Source organism: Cardiocondyla obscurior, linkage group LG09 (genome assembly GCF_019399895.1).
Source record: "Cardiocondyla obscurior isolate alpha-2009 linkage group LG09, Cobs3.1, whole genome shotgun sequence".
NCBI classification, from domain to species: Eukaryota; Metazoa; Arthropoda; class Insecta; order Hymenoptera; family Formicidae; genus Cardiocondyla; species Cardiocondyla obscurior.
This window is the reverse complement of record NC_091872.1, coordinates 3,580,974-3,597,670: the sequence shown is the minus strand read 5'-3', so window position 1 is coordinate 3,597,670 and position 16,697 is coordinate 3,580,974. Positions and strand designations below refer to the sequence as shown.

General features: G+C 32.0%; 1 protein-coding gene across 2 annotated transcripts; it reads right to left on the bottom strand.

The window, feature by feature from the left end:
• Positions 1 to 33: 33 nt before the first annotated feature.
• On the bottom strand, positions 34 to 16,590 carry Whd (carnitine O-palmitoyltransferase whd). Of its 2 annotated transcripts, none has more exons than XM_070661949.1 (15): positions 16,434 to 16,590; positions 5,555 to 5,710; positions 5,317 to 5,453; positions 4,945 to 5,221; positions 4,407 to 4,730; positions 4,017 to 4,216; positions 3,742 to 3,946; positions 3,546 to 3,653; positions 3,436 to 3,461; positions 3,107 to 3,172; positions 2,041 to 2,152; positions 1,676 to 1,945; positions 1,442 to 1,591; positions 1,154 to 1,363; positions 34 to 1,056 (listed from the first exon to the last, which is right to left on the bottom strand). In XM_070661949.1, exons 2-15 carry the CDS (start codon positions 5,693 to 5,695, stop codon positions 958 to 960), a joined length of 2,325 nt encoding a protein of 774 aa, XP_070518050.1. In that variant the 5' UTR covers positions 5,696 to 5,710; positions 16,434 to 16,590; the 3' UTR covers positions 34 to 957. The 2 variants fall into 2 exon arrangements, with proteins under 2 accessions (XP_070518050.1, XP_070518052.1); XM_070661951.1 differs by lacking the exon at positions 3,107 to 3,172 and adding an exon at positions 2,693 to 2,755 and having other exon boundaries at positions 16,434 to 16,589.
• Positions 16,591 to 16,697: the final 107 nt, after the last annotated feature.

The window sequence follows — 16,697 nt, the reverse complement described above, 5'->3', positions numbered from 1 at the left end:
TGATAAGTTGCACATATTAATATATGGCATCGCTTAAATGTTTGCTTAAAAAAAAAAAATAATCACATATTCGTAGTTGTACATCCCTATCACGGATATTCAATTGATAAAACTGGTACAGATCGAGATGTCACTTCGTATTAAGATACAGGCAATACGTGTCTACTACTTGTGCATATTTATGAAGACAAGACGATTTTTCAAATGCTTAAATTGCATTGCATATAATTCACTCCGATACTAAATTGTAATAAGAATATAGTACACAACACGCGCACGTGCACACATACGCGCCCACATACGTATAATGAAATTAATAAATCACTTCTATACTTGCAGTAGATATGCAATGTAATAATATGCACTCATAGTAAATTTTTCGAAATTCTGTTATTAATATCAAAAAATCTTAACTTTGATAACATTTTTTTTATCACATATGTGAAAAGTTTCAACAGTTTTAATAAGATTTACAATTAATTTTTACGTTCTTGTATAGTTATATATATTTTTTTAATTTGCAATATTGTACAGCAAGTAATGGTGATTTGATACTTGTACTTTTATGCGCACACTTCTGTTGTGCAATATTGTTAATAAATCACGTATAAATTGTCAGTTTACAAACAATTATTTAATAATAAAAATGATATTTAATGATAATGATATATATTTGACAAAGATGTGAAATGATCCTATAAAAATTATTTCTATATGTGCAGTACCTAACTTATAACGCATCTTGAATTTTGGGCCCATTATGTTTTTCCTGTAACCTTTATCTACTAAAATAATTGTCTATAAAAAACTGCCTTAAAAACATTATATTTTAAAATTAAATTATGTTTATATCATTAAATCCTTTCATAAGCCAAAAAACGTTATTTGGAGCTGTAAATCCCGCTTAATAGCGCATTTGTAATTACTTTTATACGATCACTATAGGTAATGAATAAGTTACGCAGATCCGTTTTGATGTATCTTCTTTTTTTGTTCCAACAAGTCTTTCATGTCACCAAGTGCTCTCTCGATGTGTTTTGCAAATCTAGCAGCATTCTAAAAGTTTTAAAATTAATTTATTATAAAAAAAAAAATTATTATCATCATTTATCAGTTTATAGTAGTAAAATAAAAAATATTAATATTATTTCACCGTTTTTGATGAAGATCGTTTACTGGATACATGGAAAAATAAAAGATTTTCTCCCGCAATTATATAAGAAACGCCATAACCATCATCAGCTACGGGGCCAAATCCACCGCCAGCTGATATGCAATTAGGATACTTTTTCAAATCCAGTCTTGAAGTTTGACCGTGTGGAGTTTGCGATGTTGATAATCTCCATGGCTCGCTTAAAACTTCCTATAATAGAAATATTTACCGCAATTTAATAAGTTTCCACTTAATTGATTATTGCCTAAAGAATCATAAAACAATTACCTTTAAAAATGGTGAATCTACTTCTAAGTACTTCGATACTACGTATAAACAGAATAAGTGCCTATCTATTCCTTTACCACACATAGCATCTTGATATCCTCTTTGATGTCTGGCTACAGCATCCATTAATAACTGAATTTTTTCTTTTATCTATATTAAAAGAGAAATCGATTAGTAGTATATGGAAAAAGAAATTTTTTGTACCTTTTATATATTATATTATGTTGTATTTACCGTTGTTGTTGTGCTCTCCATTGCTTTCACCCACTTAGAAGATTCAATGGTGCATGGTCTCACCGTTTCTGTCCTACCTTCCCGGAATAATCTCGTCATGGAAGCTTCATATGTTAAATTAAACTTGCCAGCATCGCGATAGTACGCCAATTGCAAGGCCATTTGTATATAAGCGTCTGGTGATATAGAATGAGTTTTCATCAACCCTTTGCCATAAGCATCATGTACATAAATACGTAATTCAACGTCGTTCAATATATTGTGTGCTACCTATAAAATTTAAAATTAATTGTTACATAATCGTAATAATTATTAAATGTAGCATGTATGCTACATTTAAATAAAATTAAATTAATTGTCATTACCTGGCAAGATCGTTCAATAGCTTCGATACACTTAGTATTTAAATCCCATTGCAATCGAGTTGGAGTTGGAGGTGTAAATTCTGGAGTACCTGCGTTATGTCCGTCTTTATATCTAAGAATAATATAGATTTTTTTTAATATCAGAAAAACAATTTTTTATTTTCTTATTTTATTAAAAATATGAAATTCATGAAAAAAACTTCACTACCATGCTTTATTTGAAGTAAAAGGATTACATATTTACTATTAGTATTTACTACCAATATACACGATTTGAAATATATTTAAAGTGCGAAAAAAAAAATCTTTACTTTCCAGAAAATTTTTTTACAATTATGCAAATCTAAATAAATTTTACTGTAGCTGGTAATTGAATTAATCATTAATTTTTTATATAATTATCTTAATTTATAATTTTTTTCAAATAATCTTAATTATACTTATTTGTAATACAATAAACAAGCAGAGAATTATATTTCGATATTAAAAAGTATTATTATAAGCTAAATATAGAAACAATTATAAAAGCAGAAAAGTTAGTCATTAATCATGATGAAAACGCAATAAAGTAATTGTTAGAAACGATATAAATTAGTAGTTAATAATCTGTGTATCATTACACCAAACCGTGCAATAACATAACAAAAATTACCCAATTTCTATATCAACAGCCATAATAAATTCCCATAGAGTTCCCATCACTGGCGCATCAGCCCTAATAAGCACATAAAAAAAGAAACATTAAAGACGAAGCGCAAAAGAGAAACGTGAAAAACACTTTTCAGCATAAATATCCGGTAGAAAAAAATAATCCCCGGTAATCTAAATATAATATTTAGATTGAAACAAAATCATAGAGCATAAGAACCCCATAGAACTTTAAAGATGACTGCTGCGAAGAGAGTTTGAAGACACTATAAAAGTATTAAAAAAAACATATGTTGCAATCCAAACTATATCCATAGAATTCCTTTAAGAAATAGACAATAACGTACAACAGTTAAGCCAAAAAAGAGAAGATAGATATGCAAAATAAATAACAGAAACTATGGATTGTAATTCTTACTCTCGATCCAGAAACTCCGAACATACTATGTACTCCCACAAGTGTGACATGACTGCAGCATCTGCCCTGCTCATTACTTATGATTATATGCAGTGTTTCAATATATACATATATTTATATTCAATAAAATTATTTTTAAATTAATAAAAATATAAATCTGAAGTTTCACAATATAATATATGTAACAAATATATGTGTATGTTTATAGTTATTTAAAAAATTAACACACATATTTCCTACATAATAATTTCACATCATCAAGTATTAAAAAAAAAATATTAACGATTTAGTTATTATTTATGTGTAATTCACATAAAATGTATACTCACCAAGAATGTTCTGCGTTGAAACCAATCTACGAACAGAAATTATTATTATGAATGATAAAAGCTAATGACAATCAATAAAAATTTATTAATAAAAATATAATATTACTTACTACGCCATTGTTTCCAATACATAATGTAAAAGATTTATCGAACCATCGATCATACCCTTTTCCATGTAATAGGGTTCTGCCATAATGGTCCAATTTCTCTGGATGTTTCTAATGCACGAGACAATTATAATAATTTGTACAAGTAAAATTAATATTTTTATTATTCAAAATGTTTTTATGTTCTTAAGTAACGTACCGGATCATATTCATAAGGTACATCGTCCAATGCGACTACAAATGCAGCCTTTTCAATAATATCCAAAGAAGCCTTATTTACACCTTTCGAAAAGAAATCTTGTCTGGCTTGTGCCCAAGCAGTTCTTTCGCCAGCTGTTAAGGCGGCCAATTTCTCTTCTCCTTCTGACGGTGCTGAATTGTCATCCAAAATTTGTTGAATCTGACTACAAGACGATATTATCGTAATATATGTGTGTAATAAAAATAAATTTGAATAAAATAATAATTACTCACACTTCTATCTCGCAAGCTTGAAGAATTCTATTACGATAATAGATTAAAACTTTAAAATATCTGCCCTTATGATACACTACAACATGTTTGGCATCCTGGTAATGGACGATTTTGTCAACTTCAATTCCTGGTACTCGTGTAGTATTAAACACTCTTTCATATTGCCAAGAACACAACGGTACTAATCCTTGTACTAGAATCTGAAAATGCGTGTAAAATTTCAAGTATGTTATAATATTTTTGTATAATATAAAATAATAATGCATATTTTTCAACAAAACATGAATAGATATATATTATAAGTGAATATTCGTAAGCTTTCACTAAAAAGAAATAAATGTCTCTTTATTTCTTGTAAAAATATAATAAATAACTAAAAGAATAACTAACCGGTTCTAATTCTTGACGTTCGATAAGACGTCTATATTGCAAGCAGGAACATATTACAGCTGCAGCTCGCGCGGCTTGCACGTTCGTGGGATGCGAAAGAATGGCATCGATTCCGTAGAAATTCGAGTTGACCATTAGAGGCGATCTTCCGCGTAAATAAACATACTCTTCCCACCAGTCAGATACATAGTTGGTGGCCCACCAAGATTTGAGAATCAGGTAACGTTGCAGCTTGATTCCGATGCCATTTTCGAACTCGTTAGCCAGCTTTTCCATGCGAGAGTAATTCTCGTCATCAAGCAACGGCCGTACGCTCCTCAGATACTATTTAAAGGTACAATATTTTGATTTTTCCACTACAATGTTAAAGAGAAATGCCTAAAATCCCATGATGGGCTACACTAATTAAAATTAAAATATTTATTTAGAAATAATGCCAAATCTAATTTATCTGTAACACAAATTTCTAACTATCTTTAATCGAAAAATAAATACTCATTTATGGTGAACATAAAATCATAAAATACGTTGATCTAACCCGCTTCATAGTATCAGGTACTGATGGTAGTGGCAGTCGTGGCAGTGATCCTTGAAAGCTGTAGAGCATGGGTTTATGCCAACCAGAGAACAGTTTTACCAGCAACAGCCAAAATTGAGTTAGCTTCGATGGCTTGCGACCTTTACCTCTAGCTTCGTACATCCATCCTTTGTACATGAGTAATAGTTTCAGCGTATAACGAATTGCGTATATTACCGCTAACCATAGGAACAACCCGACTACGAAAGAGCCTGCTAAGTGCGCGAGTATCGAAGACCTGTTATGAGAAACATATCGAGTTACGACTTGTTCACACACATGCAATAAATTATAAATAATTTGTAATAGAGATACGAAATTGTATAGACTTACCCAGAAATATACGGTGAAACTTTCCCAACGAGGTCATACGGGACTTTGTAACCGGCAAAATGTATCGCTGTTACTATAATCACAGTGACCCACAGGCTCTCTAAAGAAGCCGGATAGACGCCGCTTTTTAAATTGTTCTGTAAATAAAATAAATAAACATATTAATAAAACTTATTCCGCCCGCAGTCCATATTTAAGTAAAAACATTTTAATTCTTTGTTAAAACACTGCGACTCACCTGAAATCGAAAGAATCTCTTCTTCCACGACCGTAAACCGGAAAGCCAGACCAAGTGGAGGACCTCTCGATCGAAGTTTACATCCCATCCTTCGTGTGTTATCGAGAAGCTGAATGCTACAGCCGAATGGGCTTCCGCCATCCTGCTTTAGCCTTCCTGTAAAATTTCTCCATTAAAATCTTTCCAAGAATTAATACTTTCCGCGAGTAGATTAAGTCTATGCCTGCTTTGTCATGTAAATGACGATAATGTCTGAATAAAGTTAAAAAATTCAGAATGTTTATACAACAATTATTAAGTTTAGAAAAATACTAATTAATGTTGGATAATAAAGCAATTACAAGTAATTCGATCTTGAAAAAAGGCCAGAAAAAACAGCCTTGTAATGAACGATCGTAGCGGTGATAACGATGCAAAGTGAACGCAGATGTACCAGTTGACCTTACTTAAAAGCTACAATTGCGGTGCGCACGAGTGCATGCGTGAACATATTGCAGAACGTCGTCAAGCTGGTAAATATGAGCTATTATATGGCAACGAGTTCAGTATACTTGCAAATCTGTCGTCCACCGCGCAGACTTACTTTATGGAGGTCAAGTATATTCGACTTTCAAAAGAATGTTTAGAAATTGCGCTGGTGTTCGATTTGCGCGCAACTTTTATTATATCCGTTCCACCGGCTTCTCGACTCTTACTGAAAGAGCTATAAATTCCATTCGCAATTTTTCATGATCTTTCCTCGCCAAGTTATGGCATCGGGGGCAAGAAAATATGATATTTTTCGTGTAAAATAAATTTTGCTATCAATGACACATTTACCACCGGCAATTTAATATTTACAAGATGTCGTTAAAAATCGCAGGCTGATTTTAGCCATCGAACAGTCGCAGGGTTACACGAGTTATTAGCGAAGTGAAAGTCCTGCGCAAGAAAAATTGTATTAGAAAAATTCAACAAATATGTTTCAAGCCAGGAAATATGTTGTAACGCTAAGTGTTTAAATAAATTAAATCTTACATTAATCTAAAGTTTCAAAAGGCTGTTTTCTTCTATGTTTTGGTAAGGATAATAAAAGCGCGCTGTGAGATAGAAAGTCTATCTGCGTTTCACTTGATTTCCACTCGAGTCACGATGAGAGGATTATTGGGAGAATGAGAGAGAAACACCTCGATGACGGCTTCCGATCGATATAAAATATATAATTAATTTAACGAGACCAGAACGCGCATTTGCTCACGTAAGTTTCGCTCGTACGTCGTAAATATATACCAAGCAAATGTATCTCACTTAGGAAGAGAAGACGATAACCGATGATAATTCTACGGAAGGTGTGCAAACGGACGTATATTATGTAGACAGTTCGTCACGCTTTCAGATGAAAGAACTTTTAGCGAGAGTGTATTACTCAAGTCATTCAAGGGTCTTTTTCTTTCTGATTTCACCAGGAAAGCCGTTTTACTAACAATGTAACAAATGTCGTACACCGCTCGTCGTTTAGCAAAAGTAAGTGCTGTCTTCGGTTAAAAAAAAACAAAATTTGATTTAAGCTTCGAAATATGTAGGAAATATCTATACGCTTTTGTTTAAATTTATTGGAAAATAATTTGCGGGTTTATTTGCCAGATAAATTAATTGACAACATATGTCATAAGTGGTTTGTATATAACTTTACACAATGTTGTATAATTACAAAAAAAAAGTAATTTGATTTAACAAAAAAGTGTCTGATTATTTTCAACGTAAAAACATTTTTTAGAAAAAATGATTAACTCGTGGATATCTTCCTACAATTTGCAGGTAACTATACTCGTGTATGCGATAATAACCTTGGACTTTGAACAACGACTCCTCCGGTTAGAAGAGTCGTCATAAACGTAACGAATAATTGAGCACGAGCTCTCTACGCGGTCGGTTTTATTATGTTGCGTCGTATATCGTTATTGCAAAATTAATTCGACAGTAAGGTGTGCGATGGCTAATCAATTTGACGATCTTAATGAATACGTCGTATTTACTCCACACTTGTCTTCGGTAGGTGTGACTCAGCTAACTCAAAACTTTATTGGCTGCTCGTTATCGTATTTCTTTTAACAGCAAATAACTCTACAGATTACGATAAACCGTTGACAGATAATACAAAAGTTTTGTTTTTTTTCAAAAACATTGTATCGAAGTTAAAATTTATAACTTAGAAATATATATCGGTGTTTTCACAGTAAATACACCGTAGTCAGCGAATTCCTTTCACGCCATAAGTAGGTCATGTGCCACGTTTTATCTTTTTAACAGTATACGTGTATTTTGTTGATTTCAAGTAATTATTCGGTAAAAAAAAAAATCATTGAAAAAGACTTCGAAGGAATAAAAATAGCTTGTTAATTAATTGTAATTAATGCAAAATCAATGATTGCGCTCAGCCAAAGTGCCTATTTTATAACTGTTGCAAAATTTCCAATTCTGGATAGTGTGTAATTTTAGATTCAGCCAAGAAGCGTCTACGAAGTATCTTTTTCTGCTGAACGCGGCTAATCAAAATCGCGATGAATGAGGAAAAAATTGTGTTTAGTTTTTTATTTTTACTACACGATTTACGTAACAATACGTTTACGATCTCAGTAAATTAGCAAAAAGTTTCAAAGAAATTAAATCCAAGTAATCACTAAATTTTCTATGACAATGCATTTATGATAACGCAATGATAAAGCAGTAATATACAATCGAATATAAATGTCCAATCGGACCTCAAAGCTGGCTTCAAGTATAACTAGTGCTTTAAATTGAAAAGTATAGTTCTAAAAGAAACTATTTTTTAAAGAAATCTGTAATATGCCGAGCTATGATTTACGAAATAAAATATATTAATACCACAGAGCTCGTAGCCGGACATTGACGATCGGCAAATGCGTTTCATCGTGCAAGAAATTCTACTGTACAAGGTATCACGTCACAATTATCTAGCTATGCACCTCGTTTTAATCATTACGACGAAAGAATAAGGAACAATTAGCGTCTCGATCGCGTATATTGCGAAATACGGCGCATATACACATAGAGAGGGGTCCAAGTTTATCGTGTTATGCGTCACAGACCGCCATGGAGTCGTATAAAGTTCTTTGAAGCACGCAAGGAAAGAGCATTGAAACAATGATAACGCTAATAGTCAAACCAGTCTATAGAGGTTCAATCTCGACGCAAGTCACGTGCAGCAAGTCTTTATACTTCGCTTCCTCTCTTTATCTCTTTTCACTCTTTTAAAATCGCGCACTTACGTAAATAATCACCTATCGTGTGTAACCGCGATAGATAAAAAGGATTACCAATCACAAGCAATCGTTCAGATATAAATTTTGAAACTTGCTTGATGAGCGCATTAAAAGTTATTAATTTAAATAGCTCTCTAAACGTACTTTTGTTCCAATTTCCGCCCGAACGATACGATATCTGTATTATTCATACTATTTTATATCATTATTCTAATAAAATTAACCTGCCATCAAGATAAAACATTTCATAAGACAAATATAGAAGCATAACTCTCTTTTAATGTAATTTTTTATTTAACGCTTTTTACGCCGCTTCACGATAACTATCTTTATCGCGCGTCACATTTCTCATTATTTAATTAATATACGTAATTAATAAATAAATAGTTTATTATTTCCAAGACTTTACTTTCGCGACACAACTTATCGTTGAACTTTACTCTAAGCTAAATACTTATTATTCGATGACGTTAATCTTACGAATTTTTTTATCTAACATTTTGTGGTGTAAATCGTAAGCTATCAAGAAATGTTTCACCAGGAAGATAAAAATCTTTGATGTTATCTGGAGCGACCTTTAACCTGCTGAATCAACTGGTTTTCCTAATCACAATGTAACGTATACTTAATAAATCCAACGTTTCTCTGCCACGTATTGTAATTAACTTTAAACTTTTAAATTCTAAAAGAACCCACAAAATTAAACTTTTATATTATGCGTATACATATTTATAAGGTCAATGACTCATACGTCTAATAACCAACCGATTATATGATAAGTGATATTAATATATTCATATTTTTTGTCAATGTTCGCTATTTAAAAAACATATTAGATCTGTGCCTTTTTTATTTTATTTTTAAACCTAATATTTCTCAAATTTCCAGATAATTTGTAAAAAAAAAAAAAAAAATTTAAAAGGATTAATTTATTTTATTCATCTTAGACGTGCCCCTTTAACCCGGATATATTGAGTTTGCTGATAAAAGTTTTGATCACATCGTGCGAATGTCGCAAATATCTTCTGTGTGGGAAACTACGTCAAAAGATATCTTCTTATCCGTATAAATTCTGTCTGCAAGATACGAGAAATATTACGTACCAATGAGTATTTTATCATTTATTAAGTGCGAGACGAGCATGTTTTCAGTGGCACGTCAGATACACAATTATTTAGTCACGATCATTGTGATAAGAATATAGTATATTTTGCTACCGATGTCTTAAATCTCTTAAACGATACCAAAAAGTTAATTTAATGGTATGCCCTTCGATACTCGTTAACAGTAACTTTCTTTTTTTTTCTATAATACTTAATAAGTTTAATAAATTGACAGATATACTTGAAATATAAATTAAATAACTAAATAATCGAATACATATATTTCAATAAAAATAAAATAAAATAATTATATTTACATATTTAATTTATATTAAAGATTATAGATTTTTATTAAAGACCAATCTTCGACAAGAAATATTTCAAAGCGCGTAGTATTTAATATTATTTTACGTCGAAAGAAAAAAGTTCAAATTACTTTGCGTATCGTTTTTTATCCATCAATACATAACTCTGCATTTATTTATTCCAGCGGCATGTATGCATATTTATTAAGTCCACTAAGTATAAAAAAAAAATTCCAAATATTCTTGAAATATTATACGACGTTGGAATTCGAATTTATAAAAATAAGAGTAGAAGATAACATTAAAAAATTTAGATTATCTGCAATCATGCTTAATGCAGCAGTAAAATTTCTTACGCATCATATTATTTCGTGTACGTAACGTTGCGTTTCTTATTTAAAAAAAAAATAAAAAAATATGACAATATATGCAATGATTACCTCCTCATTTACGACTTTAATCTAAATTCATCATATTGTTAATGACCTCAAAATTGATTACGCGAAACAGACAAAATAAATCGTGAATATCTGCAATTTTTATTAATGCACGTATTGGTTACTAATATATACGATCCTTTCATCGTTATTTTCGATTACGTAATTTATAAGACACAAAAACGTGAATATACATTATAAATTTAAGACTATTTAAATAAGTACATCATTATGTAAAAACAACAAAACGTATATTTTGATTTATTTTATAGCAAATTAATTCCTAAATTATTTAATGTCGGTTTCACATATAATATTTCATAAAATCGTGAATGTTGAGTAATAGCAAAATAATTATTACTCATGCAATCAATAAAAAAAAAAAAAATGTGATGTATTTTCTATTGTGACTATTACGATTAGTCGAAAATTTAATCAACAAAATCATTTATCAAAAAATTAAAGCAAAGCGATTCAAACAATTTAATTTCTACTTAATTATGTTTTCAATTCTTCTAAAGTCATATTTTGCATTACAAATAGAAATAATAAATATTAAAGAAAAACTACCGGGCCATAAAATTATTCGTAGGTAGGTTTTATCAAAGTGTCAAATAAATACTTTTTAAAGTCTGTTTTATATATTTCTTACAATTAAAAAAATAATTTTAAAGTGTATTCCTATTTTGTGCAATTCAACACAAAATGTTATAAAAGTCAATTGAAATGCTGGCGAGACAAAATATTTTAAAAAATTTGTACTGTCACGGTGAGACATATTAAAGGCACATACAATCGTCTTTTAAAAGTAAAATTAGATATTATCCAACTTTATTTATAAGATATTACAAGCAGAAGTATTATATGCTAACAACGGCAAATATTTATTTAGACACTTTTGGCCTATCTTTTAATTACACTGCTATAAAACGAACATTACGTTTGCTTGATGCAAATATGATTGTCACAATGTCATAGAGTTACATGACGCTTGTAACAAAAAAATGCATTCCTATTGTTAAAAATAATTACCCTTTACAATTACTTGCAAAATGACTGTCCACATTGTTAATATATTGTGTAATGGTTTTAAAGTGTCGCTTATCAAGAAAGAAACCTTACAGTTGCGTTAGGCAGTCAGAACTCAAGAATAAAAGCTGCTAAAACTCAGACGGAAATTTAAATAAAGATATTACTTAATATAATTATTTACGTAATTGAATTAATTGTTACAAGTAATTAAGAGTGCATCGTACGGCCTTCAGGTTTATTGTGAAGACGGCGAATGGAAGCATCTCCAGGAATAAAAGAAAATTTAGTGTTACTTTCTACTCGATAACGCAAGACTGCATGCACCACCGCGGTATACATGCGGTTTTCGCAATAAAGTTTCGTTAATAGATATAATTAATAGAAATAATACCATCGCAATAGGAATTAAAAATAGAATACCGCGGTATTTAGTTGCAGGTATTTGCCAATATTGTTCACGTTACAAACAACCGGCACGCAATTAAAAACTGTATTTATTTATTTATTATTGCAGAAACAAAGAAGGCTGTAAATTATAGAGCAACCACGTTAAGTGTAAAAGTTGTTTAAATAACACTTAATGTACGTGTGCATAGATAAAGAAAAATTTCCGTCTGATTAACGATGCACCGCTATGTAATTTTCCTCGAAAAAATTACGGAAAGCACTGAATTAACGAATCAGCAAAACGTCAGAGAAAATTTGCAGTTTTTGAAATAAAATTAAACGTCTAAGGTACCTGTCCAAGGCCTGATTCCACATTATAACTGGTATTTCAGCACATTTGCCGCCGTAGTGGACTTTGACCGTCGCATGGATGTGACGCGTATGTTTAATCATGTGTGTATAAAACCCAAGCTCCGTCGTACTTCACTTGGTAAGATACGATTGTAGTGCGTATAATTTTGATTCGATGAGCCAGCTTTTTGTAATTCTTTAATTACGTCCATTAGATAATGTTATATTTATTATATAAATTAATATTGCAAAAAAAAAAAAAAAAAATTATAACATGCACAAAACAGCTTTGTGATAAATAAATTTATCTAGTCTGTAGAGATGACACGTTAAAATTATTCAAAAGAATTCACCGATTTTAACAATATTAATAATTAAAACTATCGTTACTATTTTAATTAGTCACTCATAATATTATCATTTAATTATTTTATCGATATAACTTTTAAGAGTCAAATCCTACCTTTACTTAAGTAAAATTTAATAATATTAAAGATTTCATAATTAATATAATTGGAACATAATAATTAGAAAAAGCGATTAATTTTCAAAACTATTATAGACTTTACACGTTTAGTTGTATTTTTTTTTTAATTTATCCATATTAATTTACACAATGTAAATTGCTTTCTTTCACGTTACGCGTCAATTCATTTAATTATTTTCACTTTCATACAAAAGGTAAAAAATAAACACTATTAGATGTTTGCTACGCATAGCTAATACTGAAACGTTTCGTAATACTGCACGGAAAATAACAGTGCATACAAGAAGCAGATTATTTTTATCCGTGGACTTTCATTCGGCACGTCAAAGAAAATTTGAATATAATTCAACTGACTGCTAAATCAAATAATATAAAACGCAAACCTCACGAAATAATAAAAGAGATAAAGTTAATTACTAAACTTATGTGCTTGCAATGTCCGATAGTTTAATTCGTTATCGTAAAGCATTTTCATGTGACACTGTAAATATTTAGACAACTCGATTGAATAAATCACAGAACGAAAGAATAATGTGGGGGAAGTCGATATCAGTGATGGTTTCACTGTGTCAGTGATTGTGGAGCAGAAATTTATTGCAATGCACTATTATGCATTCTAAAATAGTCGATTCTAGAATATTATGTCAGACTTAATATTTGTTGAAATAATTTTATCGCCAACGGTAATTTAAGGAAATTCTACAGAATTTTAAACATCTAAAATAAAGCATGCCTTGGAAAATAATGTGTTTTTCTAATTTGTCACTTTCATTATAATGTTTTCAAGTAAATATTGTGTAACGTTTGTCTCAATTTTCGTCACATGAACGGCCACCCTATTTAACTGCGCGGTATAAGCTGTCTGGGTAGCCGCAAAAGGGCAATCGCCTTTATGTGCGTGAAACACGTAGACGCATGTCATTAGTCGCGTTCTAATAAGAAAATCTTGTTTTGAACGGACATTGACGTGGATAGAAAAAAAAAAGAAGTTTGCTCGATTTAACGCGAGATATTAGCGAGAAAGATGCTGGAATTGGTATCTGTTATAAAGCTGACATTGTTACAAGAAATAATGATAGTGATAAATTTTTGCATAAACATCTCTTCATTAAATTTCAAAACAATCGCCTGCCTTTTTTTTGTACCTTTTAAAGACATTAAAAAAATGTATGCATAGTCATTAAATTATGCCACTGCGAACATGTCGATAGAATTAATGTAACAAACAAATTGGTATAACTGTATTTTGAAATTTATGAAAAAAGGTGTGATTAAATATGTCCATTAACATTTCAAGTGCATAGAGTAATGTAGGTATTATGTAATATGTATGTGCGTTTCTGTTGCATATGAGTGGCTTACGTTTTCTCTCTTCTTCGAAATCATTCAATTCATTTACGTCGTTTTATGCAAATACAATTAATCGTATATTAAGTACATGAAAAAAATATAATAGCATAGAAATTTATGTATAATTAAAAAAGAAAAAAAAAGATTAAAGTCGATTTTAACGAAATCAAATTGAAAAAAAAGGCTAAAAGCTGAATTATTAAATATTAAAATCCGCCTTCATTTGTGAACATTTTTTATCACTACAAGTTTGTTTAAAAATCCTGTAAAATTTATGAACAATTATTAATTCAACTCGTGAGTAAAGAACACTTTTTTTTTTCAAAGAAATTAATTTTTAATTTGAAATGACGGTCTATGTTTAAAAAACGTAAATATTGAAACTTTAGCGTTAATAATATTTGCATGTGTCATTCATTGATAAACAATTATACCTCACACATTTTACTAATTGGACAAATAACTTTTTAGTTTATCTATCTTGATTTAACGGCGTACTAAAAAGTATCGTTAAAGATAAGCTAAATAAATTGCAGGTAAAACTCTGAATTAGTTTTTTCAGTCTGTTTTTTTTCCCCGAGTACTAACAAAATAGTGCAGGATATCCTATTCCATTTTTTTTTTGTCTCTCGAGATTTCAAGTTGCGTTTTTGTCCAGCTTACGGTGAATCCGATTCTGCCGCGAGCAACAAACGTCTGCGATACCTCGTGAAATTACGCAAACTTTGAGACTGCACTGAGAGAAAAGTATAATTACTTTTGGACGCAACCGTAATTCTGATACTTCTAATAATAAATATAATTGACTCAATCATATGTATAATTGACTCAATCACATTTACCGCTAGAAATCTGAAATTATAGCCGGGTCTAAAAGTAACTGTATCCTTCTCTCACTATAAACGCAATAAAATGCTTGTGTTCTCCAGCTGACATTTCTCCACAATGTTGTACACGTGGCACGGGACTGTTCGAGAGATCGGCAAAGAAATAACAAATCTGCTCTCTTTAAAATGTACTTTCTACGCATTCTTCACCGTCATCTTTCCTCCCACAGCCCCGCACTTATATCGTTTCTCGCGCAGTGCTTGTGAGCAAAGAAAAAAAATAAAAAAAAAGAAATTCAAGTAGCTATAGAACAGGTCCAGTGCAATGGTATGTAGCCCGGGCACTTAGAGGGAAAGGGAAGAGATTACTTGTTAAGTTTTGCCAAACCAAGTGGATATCTGTGTTATCGATGTGACTTCAAGTACGTCCATGTAATTGTTTTAAAAAGACCTCTGCATGGCTTCGCCTAATTAAGTTAAAGAAAAGAACGCGAATATCCGAAAAGAGAACGTAGAAGCTTTCCGCATTTACTTGTAAAAAAATTAAACAGAGAGAGAGAGAGAGAAAAAAAAACCTATGCACTAATAATAGACAGAGACGTAAGCATAAATTAATAAATTATAAAAGTCGAAGACAAGGCAGTTTAACGAGCGTATAATTATTGTGTGCGGATGTTTATCTTTAAGCCTCGTGATGTTTCAGAATATTATTTCGTAGAGTTTCACGTGGATGGTTTTGTTATTAGATTTTCTGTTGACGCAATATGTACATTGGCGTAACCAGTGTCGAGAGGCGCGTCTTTGCTGGTCAATTATTACGTCGCGGGCGCACCGCGGAATTAAAGTCCTATGCGTGTATACAGTACATACATTCGGACGTACGCATCTCGCGTGCCACATTATCGCTGCCTCGTCACGTTTTGCGGGCGAGAAAGCGTGACTCTCCCCGTTTCGTTAAACATGGACGTAAACGGCTACAAGGTCGATCCTCCGCGCGGGGTCCATTTAAGTTTGTCGTTCGCCGAGGGCGACAAGACCTGCCGGGTGAAAAGCACCGGAGGAGGAGGCGAGAAAAATATTACGAAGGTTCCCCGAAAAACAGACACCTATCTGTAAACGAAGGCGAAGCTAAAGCGCGCAGACGATTGGCTGGAACGTGAAGGCGTGCGGCCGCGCCTCCGAGCCTGAAATGTAAGCCACGCTCGCCCTCTCTCTTTCTCTCTCTGTCTCTAAGTTTCTTCCTTTTTCTCTACTTGTTTCTTTGCTTCGCTCGACAATCTCTAATAATAGAAGCCAGTTTCGTCATATTATCGCAGTCCTGGCTGCGTAATACTCACCGGCGAAGTGTATACGCGCGTGCTGTTTCGATCGAGGACTGCGCGGGGAGTCCCAAGGGCTACAGGTACGAGCACTGCGAAGATTTTGCCTACGAAGATCCGTCCGCGAAGAGCTGGTGGCCACTGGCCGGGCCCGACAAAACGCACTTCCCGTTAGAACGTGGTACTGGGTCGTTACGCGCACCGCATCCAGCGAAGACACGACTGTACGAGTCTGAACACTGTCGTGGACTGGTCGTGGTCCGTGGATTCAGGCACTTCGGT

Bases quoted from the DNA above. Each gene is read 5' to 3' on its own strand.
- Whd (XM_070661949.1), bottom strand. From the start codon at position 5,695: ATGGCGGAAGCCCATTCGGCTGTAGCATTCAGCTTCTCGATAACACAC. The intron at 4,217-4,406 runs GTTAGTTATTCT...ACGCATTTTCAG, and splicing joins AACGTCAAGAATTAGAACCG to ATTCTAGTACAAGGATTAGT. The intron at 1,946-2,040 runs GTAATGACAATT...TAAATTTTATAG, and splicing joins CTATTGAACGATCTTGCCAG to GTAGCACACAATATATTGAA.